This window comes from Saccostrea echinata, unplaced genomic scaffold (assembly GCF_033153115.1).
Source record: "Saccostrea echinata isolate AGI-Se365-2 ecotype Australia unplaced genomic scaffold, CSIRO_AGI_Sech_v1 ptg000024l, whole genome shotgun sequence".
In the NCBI taxonomy this organism is placed as follows: domain Eukaryota; kingdom Metazoa; phylum Mollusca; class Bivalvia; order Ostreida; family Ostreidae; genus Saccostrea; species Saccostrea echinata.
In genome coordinates, this window is record NW_026889773.1 from 1537892 (window position 1) to 1555232 (window position 17341).

A 17341-nucleotide genomic window follows, 5' to 3' on the forward strand; every position below is an offset into this window, starting at 1 on the left:
GGTTGAAATTTACATTGAAAAAATATCAACTCGAATTATTTTGCGAGTAACAAAATTTTTAACTCACAATTTGGATATTCTAACTCGCATTTTGCGAGATGTATATAGTGAATTTCGAACCCTGTATAAGTATGTAAGCACCATTGATATACCTTATAATTGTGTACACAACTACACATAAGAGTTGTTTATGTATCGGTTATGAGTTGTAATTTCCAATCTTCTCATTGATAAAATTTAGTGTTGATGCACAATTGAAAACAAGGTAAAAAGAAGGGGTAATGAGTTGTTAATCATAGATTTGGAGATTAATTTTGTCTATCAGAATATATTTTTTTCATTTAAATAACATTGATTCTCATAAAAAGATAGGATAAAAATCATGAAAATATTTTAATATTAGTATGTTAGTTATGAGCCCCCTCTTTCAAATTAAGCAGAAAAAGATGGAATGTATTTTTATATGCCCATTTTTGACATGATATATTGTCAAGATGTGCTGCACCACTCTTTTTTACCCCCCCCCCCCCCCAAAAAAAAATGTGCAAATAGCAGTGGAATTGTTAAAAGTCAATTTTTTCCCACTTGAATATCTTCAGTATGCAGGAATCTGATAATCAGAAATGGAACATATTTAAAATTTAGAATTTATCTCCCACCAGAAAAATGAAATGTTTAACTACATTTTTATTTATAAATGATTTCCCCTAAGACTAAAATCTGCTTGCATAATATTATATTCCAGATCTCAGTCATCAATAAGCAGCAGGTCATCCTCAGGATCAAAGAAGAAAAGTACATCAGAAGTACCGGACAGTGGAATCGGTCAAACTGAAGACAGATCTCAGAAAACTAAGGCATCTCACAGTAGAGAGACTGATGAGCTTGATGTATCCCAGCACAGCTCTGATGTTAGTACAACAGCTAGTGATGTATTGATCAGGTCCACTACAGCAGCACCGGGAGAGAAAAGTATTTTAGATGATGTAACTTTTCAGAGTGTTGATAATACAAGTAACATCTCAAAGTGTTCAAAATATTCTTTTGGAAAAGAAAATTTTAACAGTTCTGGTCCTGTTAAAGTGAAGGTGTCTTCTAAACTGCTGAGAGAAATTAAGTCTCCATATGAAAGCCCAAGGGAGGAAGCGAACACAGGAGAGGAATCTCCTAAGGTTCAGAATGTACAACCAGAGATTAATCCAAGTAAATCAAGGGAACAGAGTACAAGTATAGGAATGCGTAAAATCTCAACAGAATCTAAGGCAAGTTCTAGAGGAGTAGATACCTCTAGAACACACAGTCAAGCCTCAGATGTTCTAAAACCATCTAGTCGACCAAACTCTGCAACTTCAAAGTCCTCTACTGTTAGCCAGCCTGGATCTATAGTTAGAGGGCCTACTTCAAAGTCACTTAAAGATTCAAAGACAGTTAGTCAGACTTCTGTACCAAAACCTGTAAGTAACAACCCCAAGGATATCATAACTCTACAATGTACGCCACAGAGAAAACAGACCAGTCAACCAAAGAAAGCAAATACACCAGAAAAACAAAGGAAAACCGAAGGATTCCCTCAACCTGTTTTTGTAGAGCGGCATACACCTGAAAAAGTGTACAGAGACAAGAAAATTCTACGTAATGATGATGATGATAAAGGCAGCTATATTGAAGAGTTCTGTAAAGAACAAATAGAAAGACAAGATTTGGTGCCAGAAAAATTAGGTATCACTCTGAGAAAAGAGAACCAAATTAAACTTGTGTATCAGATCATGAAAATATTAAAACAAATAGTTTTTTTCATCTTTAAAAAATAAAACTATAACTAAAGTTACTTGCCCTTGTTTCAATTTCTTCTTTTTCTATCTCTCATCATTGTTTATTCTGAGGTAAAAACAATTTTTTTTTTTCATATTATGTTCCCTAATAGTAACTGAGTCAGTAGAAACCAGCATTAACAGTGCTACGAGTAGTCAACCAGAGATTGTCACTGTACCGGAGAGGATAGTCACCATATCAACCAGGAGCTCCGTCTCCTCAGACCACTCACTCAGTGACTCGGGTCAAATACTCACTGTCCAGGAGAGACTGGTCACAATCTCGACAGCTCAGCCAATGGAGGATGAGGATTCTACTGTCAGTCACACTAAAGAAGAGGAGGAGGAGGAAAAAATCCCTCCAAGGCTGCCAGATAAATTCCATCAATATACCAAGGTAAGTCCTTGGGGAGGGGAATGCCTCATTTATCTACTGCATCAGCTAATGAAATTGTTTTTTTTTATCCTGTGGGTTTTTTGATCAGTTTAGTAGCTTTTTTATCATTTATTATCTTAAACCAATCTTTCACCCAAAATAATTTATCAATAAGATTATCCATAGTTTTGGTAATTCCTCAATAAGTTATGCAATCACAGCACATTTGTAAAACTATACATAATTAAAATCAGGAGTTTTAACAACAGAAATGGAGGTGTATGTGTACATACAAAATAATCTTACCTTCATTGAAATATATCTTACAGCACCAGAGTGGTGGGTTGAAGCAGGGATCAGAAAGTAGTGGTGTATCTGTTATGGATCATCCGTCCGATTCAGATGACATCCATGTTGAAAAGTTCCGCTTGTCAGAGAAGCAACTATTGATGAAAGAGAATTTTACTAAGAGGTAACATCTCCAAAAGATAATGAAAGAAAAACTTAAAATAAACTACATACATTACGTAGTACTGTGTAAGTTAAAAAATATCAAGGACTCAAAAGAGCAAGAAGAAAAATGCAGCATACAAATTCCTGTCTATGTGAATTTTAATTGTTGATCAACTGTTTGATTTTAAGATTGCAAGGGGGTCCTAAAAAGAGGGTTGTTCAGCCTAGACTAATTGGTCCAGCTGCCAAGTCATCAAAGAAGGAAACCAAGGAGCCGAGTATCCAGAACACAGAGGCCATTACTGCAGCAGTGGCTGCTAGTGCCGCAATAGCTGCCACACAACCATTTCTTAAGGTATATTATAGGACTTTGGATAATTTCAACTGATAAAATAAAATTGACAAAATTTATTTTGTGTTTAATTCAGAATTATAGGTTATTGACTTAATATTGGGAAATATGCCCACCTGAGATCTTTGCATGGTAAAGGGAACCAAGCTTTCGAGGTCGCCACCGCACAAAGACCAAGGGTGGATATATTTCCTGATATTAATCCACTACAAAAAATGTACATGGATGTGATGTTTGTCTCTAAAGGAATTACGATTATTAGCACTTCATGTACAATTTTATGATCAATGATGAATTCAGTTATACATTTTCTTTGCTGTCAGAAGTTTTGCAAAAGAACCATGTTTCATACTAGGCACAACAAGAACTAGAGAACAAGATGACCAACATTTTGAACCAGATTGGCAGTCTCCAGTCTGATGTGGCCCCTCCCTTGAAGGGGGAGTCAGAGTCTGAAAGGGTGGCCCAGTTAGAGAAACAACTGGCCACAGTTACAGAGCAGAGAATACAACACCTAGAAAAGTTACAAGAACAACAGGTTGCCATGCAGGTATTGTTTGTTCAAGTCTACAAGTTTACATGACTCCTATGTCAGTAGTTAGTATTGTAAGTAGAACCTGTTTAGTAATATATTGATATCTATGTGGACAGAACTAACTTTTACTTCCAACTGTTAAGGCATACAGGCATCCTTATTTGAACTACTGAGTAGAGATGTATGCTTTGATGTAAACTCAGTAATAACAGATTCACCACATAATTAATTGATACAAGATCCCTTATAAATCTGTTTTATGTTAAATATTTATGCTGGGAATGTTTGGTTATTTTATTTTCACTCATTTAGTTTATACTTATTTGGTAAATTCAAAGAAAAAAGAGCTTTCGTCAAAGCTTTGGATAAGTAAAATTATTCTGTAAATTTTCCATAACAAATGCAACAATTAAGGGATGAATATTCCTCAGCTAACAGTAATTTTAAGATACTTAGAAATTAGCCTCTGTATAATAAAAAGGAGTCACAGTCCTTTTGTTTAATCTGAGTAATACATACCTGTGATAAATTCATCAAAGACTCTAACAAATGGAACAAAATTTGGGGCATATTAACTCCATAACATGTTTGTTTAGAAATATTTTGTGACTGCAAGATTCAGATTTATAACATCCAGAAATGCTCAAAAACAAGTTTACTCTAACATGTTTAAAAATTATACATGGTAATAATACATTTACAGTATTCAGAAGATTGGTTAACAAACTGCATATATACTTTTATCAATTTTCATCAGTTAATGTACATGTATATTAAAAGCTTCGATTCATAATACAGCTTTTATATTCAGTTATTCCTAACTTCTACTGTTACAGGCAAAATTGTTATCCCTATCAAGAACACCACAAAATCGAACCGAAGTCACCAGATCCAAATCACCAACCATAAGATCTCCTTCATGGAGTCCACCTGTACAGAGGAAGAAAGAATTCCCACCAAAACCAATCATAAAGACAACAGTCCCAAAACTGGGTCATGGGGATTATAATCAGGAGCAGTTCCAGGATCACAGGTCACCAGAAACCCCCAAACCCAGGACCAATCCTCCCAAACCACTGTCTTTTGAATTTCGAAACAAGAAACAACCATCAAGTAAAGTATTTCTATCTATGATGGTAATATATGTACGTGTACTAAAATTACACTTGAGATGTTCAACATTTTTTAATTAAGATTAGGCAAAGTGTATTTAACCCCGGACTATGTTTAGATACTTGACAGTCTGTAAACAGCTTAAGTGCCATCCCTTTGATCTGGATTGAAATAAATGGTTATATTTTTTCTGTTTCGATTTATTACCATGTATACTCACTTATACATGACCATCAGATTTTTGGGAATATGACTTCTGCCAAAATTCTATGTCTGACTTATAGGCAAGTCCTAGAAATATTGGTATTTTTTAAGACGGTGAAATGTAGGGTCAAAGGATATAATTCTCAACATCTTTGGAAATGTGTTTAATTGTGAGTGCAATCTGTATCAAGGATCAATTAGGAGTCAAATTCTGAATTAAAGTATATATTTGTATTTGATATTATGCTTAAGTACTTCATTACAAAGTATGCAAACAATCTGGTTGTTCATTTCTGAAGGAACATCAATTTCGAGCAAAGCTTTATAAACAATAAGTTGCTGAAAATTACCGTCTATGCTGCATGTTTGCAAGGGATTCCAAAGAACAAAAACATACTAATTATAAGTGTTTTTCTGTTTTTCATAACCTTGATTTTGTATATTAGTCAACAGATTTGCAGCTTATGCTGTGTGTGCAAGCTAATCAAGTTAAATGTTTGTTTAGCACTTAAATGTCAAATGACATTTTTTTTCAAAACAGAGTAACAATTACAGAAATTGTAATTTGTTAATTGTGCATATTTAATATATTTTTCTGTTGATATGAAATAAAAGAGGGTCAAACAAATATTGATCTGATTTTACAGACAAAATGGTTGGCAGTTTACTTGTGGAGTTATGAATATTTCAATTTGGAAAATGTTTATGCAATTAAACTCAGAATTTCAATATCTGAAATAGGATATTTTGAAGATGTAAACATGTTTACTGATAAAATGAAGACCTTCTATTTATTCAGTGATAATTGGGGCCAATAATTGTCAATATTTTGAATTGAATCATTCTGTATTTAGTTGTATTGCTATTTTGATTATCTATCCATGTAATTATGGATATGCATAGATAGTTCGTATTTCAATTATTTTTTTTTAAATGATCTGCATGTAGAGTTTTACCATTTCAATCTAGGCTTCGTTATTTTCAAATAATTTGGTCTAGTCAGTTATTGTCTATGACACAGGGGTCCAGATTAGCAAGAATTCACCGTTTCCATCGATTGAATGCCACACACCAAACATTGGGATTTATTGTAGTATTTTTAACTGTAGTACATCTAGTGAAATTTAATGTATTATAAAAATCAAATCTCATGTTTCATCAGTATTAATGCTAGACAGACTTGTTTACAAAACTCATTATTATGTTGAAATGAAAAAGATGAAAGTTCAATGTCCTTTTTTGTAGCTCGAGGGATCCTAGAGGAAATACTGGCATCTGATGCATCCCCCCGCCGTGACGTCCCCGAGCCCACCAAGTACGAAGACAAAGACAAGTAAGTAGTGAAGTTCAAAATGAAAGATGTCAAAATAAATATGGAGAAAGCCTGAATGGAGTAGAAAAACAATAAAATTTAAGAGAAAAAAAGCTTAAGTTAAGGAGAGATAGGAGTTTTCAGGATATGAAAGCATGTAGAATGCACAACTCAAGTAAAAATGCAAGCCACAGGTGTCAATCACACACTCCAACAAAACCAATGACAATCTGTGGATTGCAAGGATTAGAGAACAAATATTTCTCCTGATTTCTACATGCCCTGAAATTATATTTTAAAATTTTGTTTGAAATTTTTGATCTCTGAATTTGTGAAAAACACTCTGTAATATTACTTTGTCCCAGTCATAATGTGGTTAGGACGTAACGTTACAACATCATCTTTTTTAACCTGGTTTTCCTTAGGAAAAATCTTGTTATTGAAATAGTGAAAATGGTGGGCAGGCGGCTGCCAAAAGGGTACATCATTTGTCCCGATTTTTCCCTGTGATGCACTTTTATGAAATTACTGCCCTTGAATTTTAAAAAAGAATAAAAGACATAAGAAAAAGAAAAGACCCAAAAAGGTTTTCAGTCTTATATGGTGTAAGTATCAGTTAAAAACCTGTCATGATTAAAGTTTTAGCTGTGTACAACTGACCTGTTTACTCTTATGATATCGCTGTATTTTGTATGGATTTTGAGTCCAAAATACATCTCATGTTTTGCTATTATGAAAATATGGAGATCAGAAATCTGTTCGTTTGGATTTTAGCAGTTAGTTTTTGTTATGATCTGTCTCAGTTTGAAGCTTTTTAATTGCTAAAAAAAGAGAAAGATTTCAAAGTTTTCGGGTTGCCAAAATACGGTGGTTTAAAAAATGACAGAAATAATAATCACAAATGTAGTAGTTCTCTTGTGATATATGTAAAATCGATGGAAAGTGAAATCTTACTGACAAATGCCAAATCTCACTGACAAATCTAATAAAAAAAATTGAGAGACAACTATATGGGTAAACAGGTCTGCTGAGGTGCATACAAAGGATTGAATGCTTACCACTGATTGCAAGTACATGAACCTACTACTGGATATTTAACTAGTCAAATAAAAATACAAGTATCCTTATCAAATGGATGAAAAATTCAGAGGATTTCCGGGTAGTATAGATTCAAGTTTGTACAAAACATAGCTCCCAGAGGCAGGGTTGGGCAGCAATAAGAAAACATGGTTTATCTTGGAATTTCTCAAGAGCTATAAGGATCTTGACATCAGACCTCAGTATTTTGTAAATTAGAATTATTGAAATGATTGACAAAGTTATTGGCAACAATAAGTGTGTCATTTATCTACACATGTAGGTAACTATTTAAATGATTGATTCCACAGTCAGTGTATTACAATCAACTCTAGTAGACACTTAGTATATTTTGCACATGTAGATTGATAGAATGCTTACTAAGAGTTTACTTGAGTTGTAAAACACATGTATGAGATATGCTTGTTTATTTCCTAGTTGAATACTAAATTATCTCCTCTTTGAACAGGACAAAGGCATTAAAATATTGTAAATGAATTCTTTTACAGACATGGTAAATTCAAGGGTAGAGGCTAAATATTTCCCAGAAATAATCTCAATAGAACCATCAAAGCGTAAAAATTTTCTATAAATTGTATCCTATGTTTTAGGGAATACAGGAGAAATGATTCTGAAAACAAAGCATAATTCTAGGATGAAGAATCAAAACCTCTGGTTTTTTAAGTAGGGATGTCAATTTTGTCAACAATTCTTAAATGAATATTCAGTGAAAATATTCATTGACAAATATATTTTAATATTCGATAAAATAAACAAAATCTCATTTATTTTCAATAAATGCATCATCCTACCCTCATGACAGATTTTGCATCAGTATTTGGAAGTAAATTGGATGTAGACATTTGTAAGTGTACAGTAAAGAATTCTTTTCATATTTGTCATTGTTTGCAATAAATACAGTTGAACTTCGGTACCTTGAATACCATGGATATGTCTAAGTGATATGGAAGTCCCATGCATTTTATCTTTAAGTATTTTACCCCCAATGTCGAGAACCCTCGGATATCTCGAATTTTTTCTCAGTCCTATCAAGTTCGAGATAACGAGGTTTGACTGTATTATGATTTGAGTGTATATAACCAAAAATATAATTACAAGCAATGAAATCTTGAAGCTCCATAAACTGATAGTCTTATACCAAGGGCAAGTTTGTTGTATACTGTTCAAATTTAAATACATATTTAATTACAATTATCTGCCTAATAAGAGATACATAATCTTCGATAGTATGTTTTAAAAATCCATAGACAACTTCTTAATTAACAATTTCCCTTATTTTCTGATACATCTGAAATGATTTAAAACTTAAGAACATGTCACATGCTGAGGAAATCACTTTAAGAGGGAAATTAAACTATAACCTTATTCACAGTTTTATCTTAGACAAAGGCATTTGAAAGTGTGAATATTTCAGTGATCAATGAAATTTAAGGCAAGCAATATTATCTAGAAATGCGGAAATGAGAGTATATTGAAATCCAACTGGTGTCAAAAGACTGTTGTTACTATGCTTAACACTTTAAAAAACATTTAAAATCTACAGCAGAAAAGCAATGCTACTGTGTGTAAAACTTGAATATGTAGACATCTTCCTTTAATGTAGACCTAAAATGCCCGAAACAGCCTCCCTGGGGAACAAGTGAGGCCATGATAAAGGTTCAAAGTTTACACTAGTACTGCTTAAGAGATTTTAGATTTTTGTTTTAAAAAAATCAAATAGTTATGAGTGTGGATGAGAGATATTTAATAAAAAGTAGGTATCTGAGGGGCAGAAAGATGATTTGTTTCTTCAATAAAAAGCAGTTGTTAATAAAAGGAAATAAGTTCCATAGTATATAATACTATATACAGACTCTTCTTTTTGAGGGAATAAAAAACTGACTAATTGACATAATTACAAATCACCTCAACTGGCATCTAGATAAGAATATTAATATAATCATATAGATCACTAGAGGCGTAATTGTTAGAATCCTAAAATGTACGTATGTCATCTATAGCATGCCGTACATCACTCCATCACCCCCAGACAGCGGGTAACTGTCAGTACACACCCACCTAAAGGCTGTAAATCTGCTGCTATAATCTTGTCGCAGGTCTCATGTGTTTTAGAGTTGACTGTGACAGGAATCACGTAGGCTGTTAAATAATTCCTGTGGACTGGTGTATGTTTCCAAGTCCTCGTGTGTTAATTTCTGCATAACTAGAAGATTCAGATCATGGAAAGAGGAGCGGTACATTTGTATGTGTCATAGAAGGCTAAGGGTAGTAAAAATCTGGCATCTCGTTAGTAAAGGACAATATTGGGGTGCTTTGCTTTATTGCTTCTATCAAGCTTTACAATCATTTAATGTAAAAAAGTTTTCAAAATGCTCTCAGTTGGTAGTTTTAAAAAACACAAATTATATATCAGATTAATAAGTAAATGAAAATCCATATTGAAAGTACAGTTGAGCTTTGGTACTTCGAACACTGATATCTCATATACCATGTGTATGTTGAAGTGATTTGGAAGTCCAAACCACATATTCTTAAAGTATTTTACACTCGATATTTCGAATCCTCGGATATCTCGAAGTTTTTTCTTGGTCCCTTCGAGTTAAAGATAATGAGGTTTGACTGTATGTACATGTATTGCTGTAAACTTACTTAATTTAGATGAAATCCTATTTTAGAGCCTTTCTTGCTGATTCTTGTCTGCTAATTCAAGTACACACTAATATAAATATAGGATTAAAACAATTACATATTGATGTTCTCCTCCAAATTATAATTTATGATTATGCTAATCAGTTGATGATTAAGACTGTACTAAATTTTGAGTGCATTAAATTATATACATTTACAATATATTTATTTTTTCTATACAGACTGCCATAAAATTCTTGTTACTAACACTCAAAAATAAAGGCAAGCTTATAAAAATTTAAATTAATAATTTATTACAAGTTTATTTTTTTAAAAAAATTACATAGGAAGCTCATGTGGATAAAAAATTTCAAAAAAAGAGGCCCATGAGCCACAATCTCACCTAGCTGAGTGACATTAGCCCTTCTGTTCTAGCTTGGAGAAAAGATTAATAAATTTTTTCCCTTCTACTTTTGTATAAAAATGTTGACCCTATATAGAACCTTCATTCTACCCCCCACCCCCCACCCTACCCTCCCTTGGCAATGTTTTGAACCAACTTTTAATTATGTCCTTTTACTTGAGGAAAAATCTTTCAATTGATCAAAGTGTTTTGTATATATTCCACTGCAAAATATTATAACCTTTTGAGGGGAGGGGGCTGGAGGGAGAAAGGGTTTTTTGAAATTTCTTGATCTGCACTTCCTGAGGATGCGTGTAAATTTAAATATGAATCATCATAATCATGGCTCTGCTATTCTTCACAATTTTTAAATATTTTTTCCCCTATGCATTCCAATGTAAAATGTGACCCCACCCTATGCTGAGGGACCATGTTTTGAATAAACCTGGATCTGTACTACCTAAGGATGCTTGCATATACAGGTGACTCTCGATGGCTCGAACTCCGATCTCTCGAAGTTCTCGATCTCTCGAAGTGAACCTCCGGTCCCGTTTTTTTCTTCTATATAACTAAGCAAATTTACTTCCTATCACTCGAACTTCCGATCTCTCGAAGTTCTCTATCTCTCGAACCAAGACCTGGGTTCCGTTACACACATTTCATTGTTTTTTACTCTCTATCTCTCGAAGTTTTGATTGCGCGTGTGCACACGCCGATCAAGCGTAAAATTAATGCAGCTTAGACTTACCTGGATAACAGTGAACGCCTCGGGCTGGCATGGAGGTGTTAATTGGGTGTTTACATAGATGACACTATACCTGTGAGCATCCGAGTGTTGATATAATTAATTGGTTACAATTGGTAAACTATAAACGAATTGCTTCACAACTTATTTTGACTTGACAGCGAGACGATAATTTTTAGAAAATAATTTAAGAGACGTGTCAATAATTTTTCATAGATTATGAAGTTTTATTAGAGTTTACATAATCCCAGCATGACAAACACTGCACAAGAAATCCTATCTGAAGAATTGAATACCCATTTATTACGAGAAATCTGTTGAAGGAGCCGATGAAACCCTGGGGGTAGCCACGCCGACGATTGCTATTCAGGTTTCATGTAATTATGAAATGAGAACAAATAAATACTGAAACTTAAAGAGATCGTTTTATTTATTCAAAATACGATCATTGTTGTTGAAATCAAGTGAATTACCTGTAAAATACGAATGAAAACGTGCAACGACATTATCGACATATACTTCCGGTATTTATAATAGTAGAACAATGATGATCGGAACTGAAAATTCCGGAGTTTATTCACTCTCAATCTCTCGAACCCCTCGATCTCTCGAACTTTTCTTGCGGTCCCTTGAACTTCGAGAGATCGAGAGTCACCTGTATCACTAATCATGGCCTTGTTGTTCTTGAGAAGAATAGTTTTATTTAAAAATCTTTTCCAATATTTTCCCTGGTAAAAGTTTGATTTAATATTCTGGCCACACTCCACCCCTTTGGCCATCATTTAAAAAAAAATTATGTAATTATATTCCAGTGTAAAACTTTGGTCCCTAAAGTGGTCCCTGGCCTTATCCTGGGGTAAGAAAAAAAATAGTTCAGCTGATGAAGAACAGAGTCAAGATGACTCAAGTTGCATTGTGCCCCATGGACTGCCTGTTTCCTACATATTCCCTTGTAAAACTCTCTTCTTGTGGCCCACCCTATCCACAGGGGCCATTATTTGAACAAACTTCAATCTACACACTAAGTCAAGCAGCTTTCATTTAATTTAAATCTTTTCTGGCCAATAGCCATGTCACAAAATTTTCACTTATTTCATTTTTCTCCCCTTGAAAGAGGGCTCTTAATTCAAACAAACTTGAATCCCCTTTACCCAAGAATAAATTCTGGCAAGTTTGGTTAAAATTGGCTCAGTGGTTCTGGAGAAGAAGCTTGAAATGACAAAAGTTTACAGACAACACAGGATAGAAGACACAAACATTTGACACTAGTACTCTTTGATCAGAAAAGTTCACTTGAGCCTTTGGCTCAGGTGGGCTAAAAAAGAAGATTAATTATACAGTATAACAAAGATCCTGATTAACTAAATAAGTACCCACCAGCAGTTAAACTGTTTGTGTATAAAAGAGGGGATGTTCTTTGGAGGAATCTCTCTCTTGAAGAACATAAGTAAAAACTTTATGTATATATTCATAAATATGATAAAGAAATCAATATGATGACTGGCTGTTTTCCAACCATACCAGGATATTTTTGACCAGATGAATCCAACATAGCCCATTTTCAATCCCCAAGTCTTTTATCTGTTTTTGCACAAATTTTTCACACATTTTACAAATTTAGTTCACTAAAGATTAGGGGAAAAATAAAATGAATAAAAAGAAATCCCAGAATGCAGTGTTAATCTAAAAAATATCATACATATTTGTTTCTAACACTGTGAATTGAAGACAGTCATGTACAAAATAAAGAAAAATTGTTTTATATAAATCACCTCCATTTAAAACTTTTATTTACTGAACTACAACATATACTTGTAACAGCTCTTAGAAGGTAATTGAATTTTTGCTTAATGCATTTATGGTTTAACATTATTAGTTTATGTCAGAGACTATGGGAAAGCCCAGTGTCTTAATAAACTTTGCTGGGCCATAAGATTCTATCATTCTTTTCTGACCAAATTTTGTCTGCCATCTGTCTGGCATCTAATATAAATCTGTCATCTGTTAACTTTTTTCATTCTGACTTCTCAGAACCAATCTACCAACGTCAATCCAAATTGTCCAAAAGCATCATATAGATATGATAGATTTAAATTTGTTCACATTAAGGACAGATGTTACAAACTTTTTTCCAAATTCATGGAAATAACATTTAAAGTCATGTTTTTATAAGTAAAACAAATAAGTTGAACCACTTATATTTTTATTTTTTGTTCAAAGTTTCACAATAATGTACTAGAAGATGATATGATAATGGTAACTGTATATCATAAAGTTTTAAAGTACAGTGCCATGAGCTCATAAACATGAGATAATGCTAATTACTAAAACCCTACGTCTACCAATTCAAAACACTTAAGTTGGATTAACCGTCTAGAGTATTTTTCAAAATAGGTCAAAGGTCAAGGTCAAGTAAACTTTTTCATAATATTTTATGACAAACTGTACACTTGCCGAATATCATATACTTATAAATATGCTGTCTATCGGCACTATGAACTATTTTGAAAAGTAAGTCAAAGGTCAAGTTGAAAGGTCATGCGGTTGGTAACCAGATAAGTTCATATTTTTATTACTGAGTGGGGTGAAATTCAGTATGGGGTTCCTCATGTCCATACCTACTACAAGTCCATAAAATGTCTAAAATCCTTATGGAAGTCCTTGTAATTATAAGAATTCTTATAGTTAAGTCTATATTTAGTTTTTTAACCTCTTACAGTCATATCAAGCTTAAATAAACCCTGTTATTGAGGGATAAACCCTGCAATTTAAAAATAACCCCAGAATACTGGAAATATGCACAGTTAACCTCACAGTGTACTTCTGGTAAAAACAGACAGACAGATACTGGGTAAAGTGATACCTAAGTGTCACTCTGCTCTGTAGGCAACACAAAAATTGTATAAATTCCTAAGTGTGATTGCAGAAACTCAGAAAGGTAGAATTTTGACCATCATAGAAAGTTTACAGTTACTTAATATTTTAGAAATTTAATATATTTACAACCAAAATAGGTCCAGCAATTTATATATCAATCCAGGGATCCATTTTTATGCCCCGCCATGAATATGGCCTGGGCATATATAGTGTGTCATGTCTGTCTTCCATCATTCCATCTGTCCTTCTGTCCCACATTGCATTAAAGGTGCTTGGACACAGATTTGAAGTTAATATTTTCTCAAATTTTCTGTATAATTTCATGACTTATATGTTGCTATAGCATTTCATACTAAAATAAAATAAAAATCTTATTTCATCTCGAAGTTACTGAAACTTCAAATTTCTGGACGCGTTTGATTGACACATCCTTGCACTTTCACAAATTTTAATTTTATTCTTAATACTTAAGAAAAGTGGCAATTTTGTTGTGTATTAATGAAAAATATTAGAACTATAATCCAGAAAATTCAGAGTAGAAATGTTCGAAAGCAAAACCCACTCACAGTATTGTCAGTCCGTGCTCAGTGGTGTGTGCAGACTTTAACAATTGAACACACCCGGTGAATCGTAAACATTAACAATAACAGAGCTCGTGCCCTGTTTACAAAAACAGTTTACGTTTCACGGGTGTATTCAATTTGTTAAGCTCTGTACACAACACTGAGCACGGGCTGACGATATTAGTGAGAGGGTTTGCTTTCGCACATTTCTACTCTGAATTTTCTGAATTATAGATGTAATGTTTTTCATTAATACACAACAAAATCGCTTCTTTTCTTAAATATTAAGGATAAAGATAAAATTTGTGAAAGTGCAATGATGTGCTAATCAAACACGTCTAGGAATTCGTAGTTCCAATAATTTCTAGATAAAATAAGTTTTTAATTATATTTTCGTGTGAAATGCTATTGCAATATATAAGTCGTGATATTATACAGAAAACTTGAGAAAATATTAACTTCAAATCTGTGTCTAAGCACCTTTAAGCTCAGTTTAAAAATTAGTTTCAAAGAAACTATGTAAGATATTTTTATCAAATTTAATATGCTGATAGATATTGATGAGGGCTATTCAACTGCATCAACATTTTTTGACCTTGACCTTTCTTTTGACCTTGACCTCACTTTTCTTAAATTATTGTTTAGCTCAGTTTTAAATAAACCATTCAAGATAGTGTTATCAAACTTCATATGCTGATACATACTGATGTAAGCTTTTCAACTGCATCAACATATTTTGACCTTGATCTTTCCTTTGACCTTGACTCCACTTTTCTTAAACTAATTGTTTATCTCAGTTTTCAAGAAACCATACAAGATAGTGTAATAAAACTACATATGCTGATACATACTGATGAGAGCTATCAATTGCTTGCAACAACATTTTTTGACCTTGAATTTTCCTTTGACCTTGACCTAACTTTTCTTTATTATTGTTTATCTCAGTTTTAAATAAACCATTAATGATAGTGTTATCAAGCTTCATATGCTGATACATACTGTTGTTAGCTTTTCAACTGCATCAACATATTTTGACCTTGACCTTTCTTTTGACCTTGACCTCACTTTTCTTAAATTATTGTTTAGCTCAGTTTTAAATAAACCATTCAAGATAGTGTTATCAAACTTCATATGCTGATACATACTGATGTAAGCTTTTCAACTGCATCAACATATTTTGACCTTGACCTTTCCTTTGACCTTGACTCCACTTTTCTTAAACTAATTGTTTATCTCAGTTTTCAAGAAACCATACAAGATAGTGTAATAAAACTACATATGCTGATACATACTGATGAGAGCTATCAATTGCTTGCAACAACATTTTTTGACCTTGAATTTTCCTTTGACCTTGACCTAACTTTTCTTTATTATTGTTTATCTCAGTTTTAAATAAACCATTAATGATAGTGTTATCAAGCTTCATATGCTGATACATACTGTTGTTAGCTTTTCAACTGCGTCAACATATTTTACCTTGACCTTTCTTTTGACCTTGACCTCACTTTTCTTAAATTATTGTTTAGCTCAGTTTTAAATAAACTATATAAGATATTTTTATCATATGCTGATATGTATTGATGGGAGCTATTCAGCTGCATCAACATTTTTTAAATCTTGACCTTTCCTTTGACCTTGACCTCACTTTTCTTAAATTATTGTTTAGCTCGGTGTTAAATAAACCATTCATGATAGTCTTATCAAACATCATATGCTGATACATACTGAACTATGCCGTTCATCTGCATCAACATTTTTTGACCTCAACCTTTCCTTTGACCTTGACCTCACTTTTCTTAAGTTAGTGTTTAGCTTGGTTTTAATAAATCATTCAAGATATTTTTATCAAACTTAATATGCTGATACATATTAGTGAGAGCTATTCAACTTCATCAAAAACTTTTGACCTTGCTCTTTCCTTTTCTTTTCCTTGACCTCACTTTTCTTTAATTTGCATTTTGCTTAGTTTAAAGAAACCATTTAAGATATTTTTATGTAAGCTTATGCACTTATCAGTCATTCTATAAAAACATAACCAATTAAGAATTTTTTATGTCGCTTACAAATTTCCCATTGTAATATCTTAATTATAAATTTAAAGGTCGATTTCAACTCTAAGACTTAACATACACACATGGTTTTGTAAATATTCACCGATATATATGCAGTTAAAGTTTTGATATGAGCATAATGTAATATTGAAAAACGTATTCCACTGCAAATCTTAATGTTGCTTCATTAAAAAATATTTACAAATTTCAAGATGAAATTTTCAGCCGTAAAATCATTCCGAAAAGACAGCAATGAATGTTAAAAAATGTCTTTTATCCTATATAAAAAGAAATCAAACCACTTCTCACAAAGAAATGCATGGATCTCCTTTCATGCAAAATCATAAGCATGTCACTTAAAATCAATTAACTTCCTTAACGATTTTGTTTTAAATTTCAGGCCTAGGATGCAGATTTCAAAAAGAACTGAAATTTATCTGAAAGTGACCACGGAACCTTATATCATCGATTCTTGTTGCGAGTCAGCTATTTTAGATGATTACATTTTCGACATAACAAAATGAATTAGACAAAAACAGTTGTCTCTCTTAAAAATTTAACTTCCATAATGGTAATTCTGGGAAGTTTTTGCATTAAAAGTATAAAAAAATTTATTATTTTAGGAGCGAAATGCTTCATACTTTTGTTTAATATCCTAAAACAAACTTTGATTTTAACTATTGAAGAGAATTTTAACTTTTATTGCTGGGAATTAACTTCCATAATGATTAACTTCCATAACGATATTTTTCCGGAAAATTTAATTTAAATTTGGATTCATGCGAGACTTTATGAATCATACTTTAGCGTTCTTTACTGA

General features: G+C 32.8%; 1 protein-coding gene across 1 annotated transcript in view; it reads left to right on the forward strand.

Annotated features, from left to right (window-relative positions):
- LOC133191698 (TALPID3 protein-like) overlaps positions 1 to 17341 on the forward strand; it is a 70824-nt gene that overhangs the window by 4109 nt on the left and 49374 nt on the right. The window contains exons 2-8 of the mRNA XM_061327433.1: positions 746 to 1719; positions 1925 to 2208; positions 2517 to 2659; positions 2830 to 2995; positions 3348 to 3542; positions 4364 to 4640; positions 6090 to 6177. Of these exons, the coding sequence (XP_061183417.1) occupies positions 746 to 1719; positions 1925 to 2208; positions 2517 to 2659; positions 2830 to 2995; positions 3348 to 3542; positions 4364 to 4640; positions 6090 to 6177 (2127 nt within the window). The remainder of the gene's footprint in view (positions 1 to 745; positions 1720 to 1924; positions 2209 to 2516; positions 2660 to 2829; positions 2996 to 3347; positions 3543 to 4363; positions 4641 to 6089; positions 6178 to 17341) is intronic.